This window comes from Eimeria mitis, genomic scaffold (assembly GCF_000499745.2).
Source record: "Eimeria mitis Houghton genomic scaffold, Emh_scaff4351, whole genome shotgun sequence".
Taxonomy (NCBI): Eukaryota; Apicomplexa; class Conoidasida; order Eucoccidiorida; family Eimeriidae; genus Eimeria; species Eimeria mitis.
The window spans coordinates 2414-3251 of NW_013572669.1; the positions used below are offsets into that span (position 1 = coordinate 2414).

The window sequence follows — 838 nt, forward strand, 5'->3', positions numbered from 1 at the left end:
TGACGAGATGCAGCAAGATGAAGAGGGGGGCAGTGCAGCAGAAGAAGAGGAGAGAGGAGACAGCAGCTCTTGCACGGGCTCAACTGTCCCCTCTGGCCCAGCAGCAGCAGCAGCAGCAGCAGCAGCAGCAGCACAGCAGCAGCAGCAGCAGCAGCATCAACGTCTTCGGGGCTCAAGAGCAGCAGCAAAGAGCAGCGTACGTGTGAGCCGTTTGTCTGCGCTAAGACAAAGAAAAGAAAGGAGACAGTGGGGTGATCGTGGGGTATCTCCTCGTGCAGCAACAGCAGCAGCAGCAACAGCAGCAGCAGCAGCAGCAGCAGCAGCAGGAGACGAAACCCCTTCATCTTCCTCTTCTTCTTCTAGCAGCAGCAGCAACCATCACCACCACCACAGCAGCAGCAACAGCAGCAACAGCAGCAGCAACAGCAGCAGCAGCAGCAACATACACCCTTTTGTCTATCAACGCAGCAGCTTGTCTCTGCGGCTAGCAGACATAGTAAAAAAAACAATGAGGGAACAACATAAAATAATTTGGATAGATAGAGGAGACACAAAGGGACTGCTGCCGCTGCCAGGGGTAGAAGAAGAAGGTGTTTATCTTGTATGGACAGACAAAGGGATTGACTTTCTTGTTGAGATACAAGTATGTCTTTGTCTTTGTCTTTGTCTTTGTCTTTTTTTTTTGTCTTTGCTTTTTTTATTTTTATTTTTTTTGTTTTTTTTGTCTTTTTGTTTTATTTTTTTTCGGCTTTTTTTTGCTGTTTTAGTTTGTGTTTATCTTGTATGGACAGACAAAGGGATTGACTTTCTTGTTGAGATACAAGTATGTCTTTGTCTT

At 46.7% G+C, this 838-nt stretch overlaps 1 protein-coding gene across 1 annotated transcript in view; it reads left to right on the forward strand.

The window, feature by feature from the left end:
• EMH_0074450 (uncharacterized protein) overlaps positions 1–488 on the forward strand; it is a gene marked incomplete at both ends in the record, with an annotated part of 2760 nt that extends 2272 nt beyond the window's left edge. The window contains 2 exons of the mRNA XM_013499467.1: positions 1–161; positions 226–488. Of these exons, the coding sequence (XP_013354921.1) occupies positions 1–161; positions 226–488 (424 nt within the window). The remainder of the gene's footprint in view (positions 162–225) is intronic.
• Between the last annotated feature and the right edge of the window lie 350 nt (positions 489–838).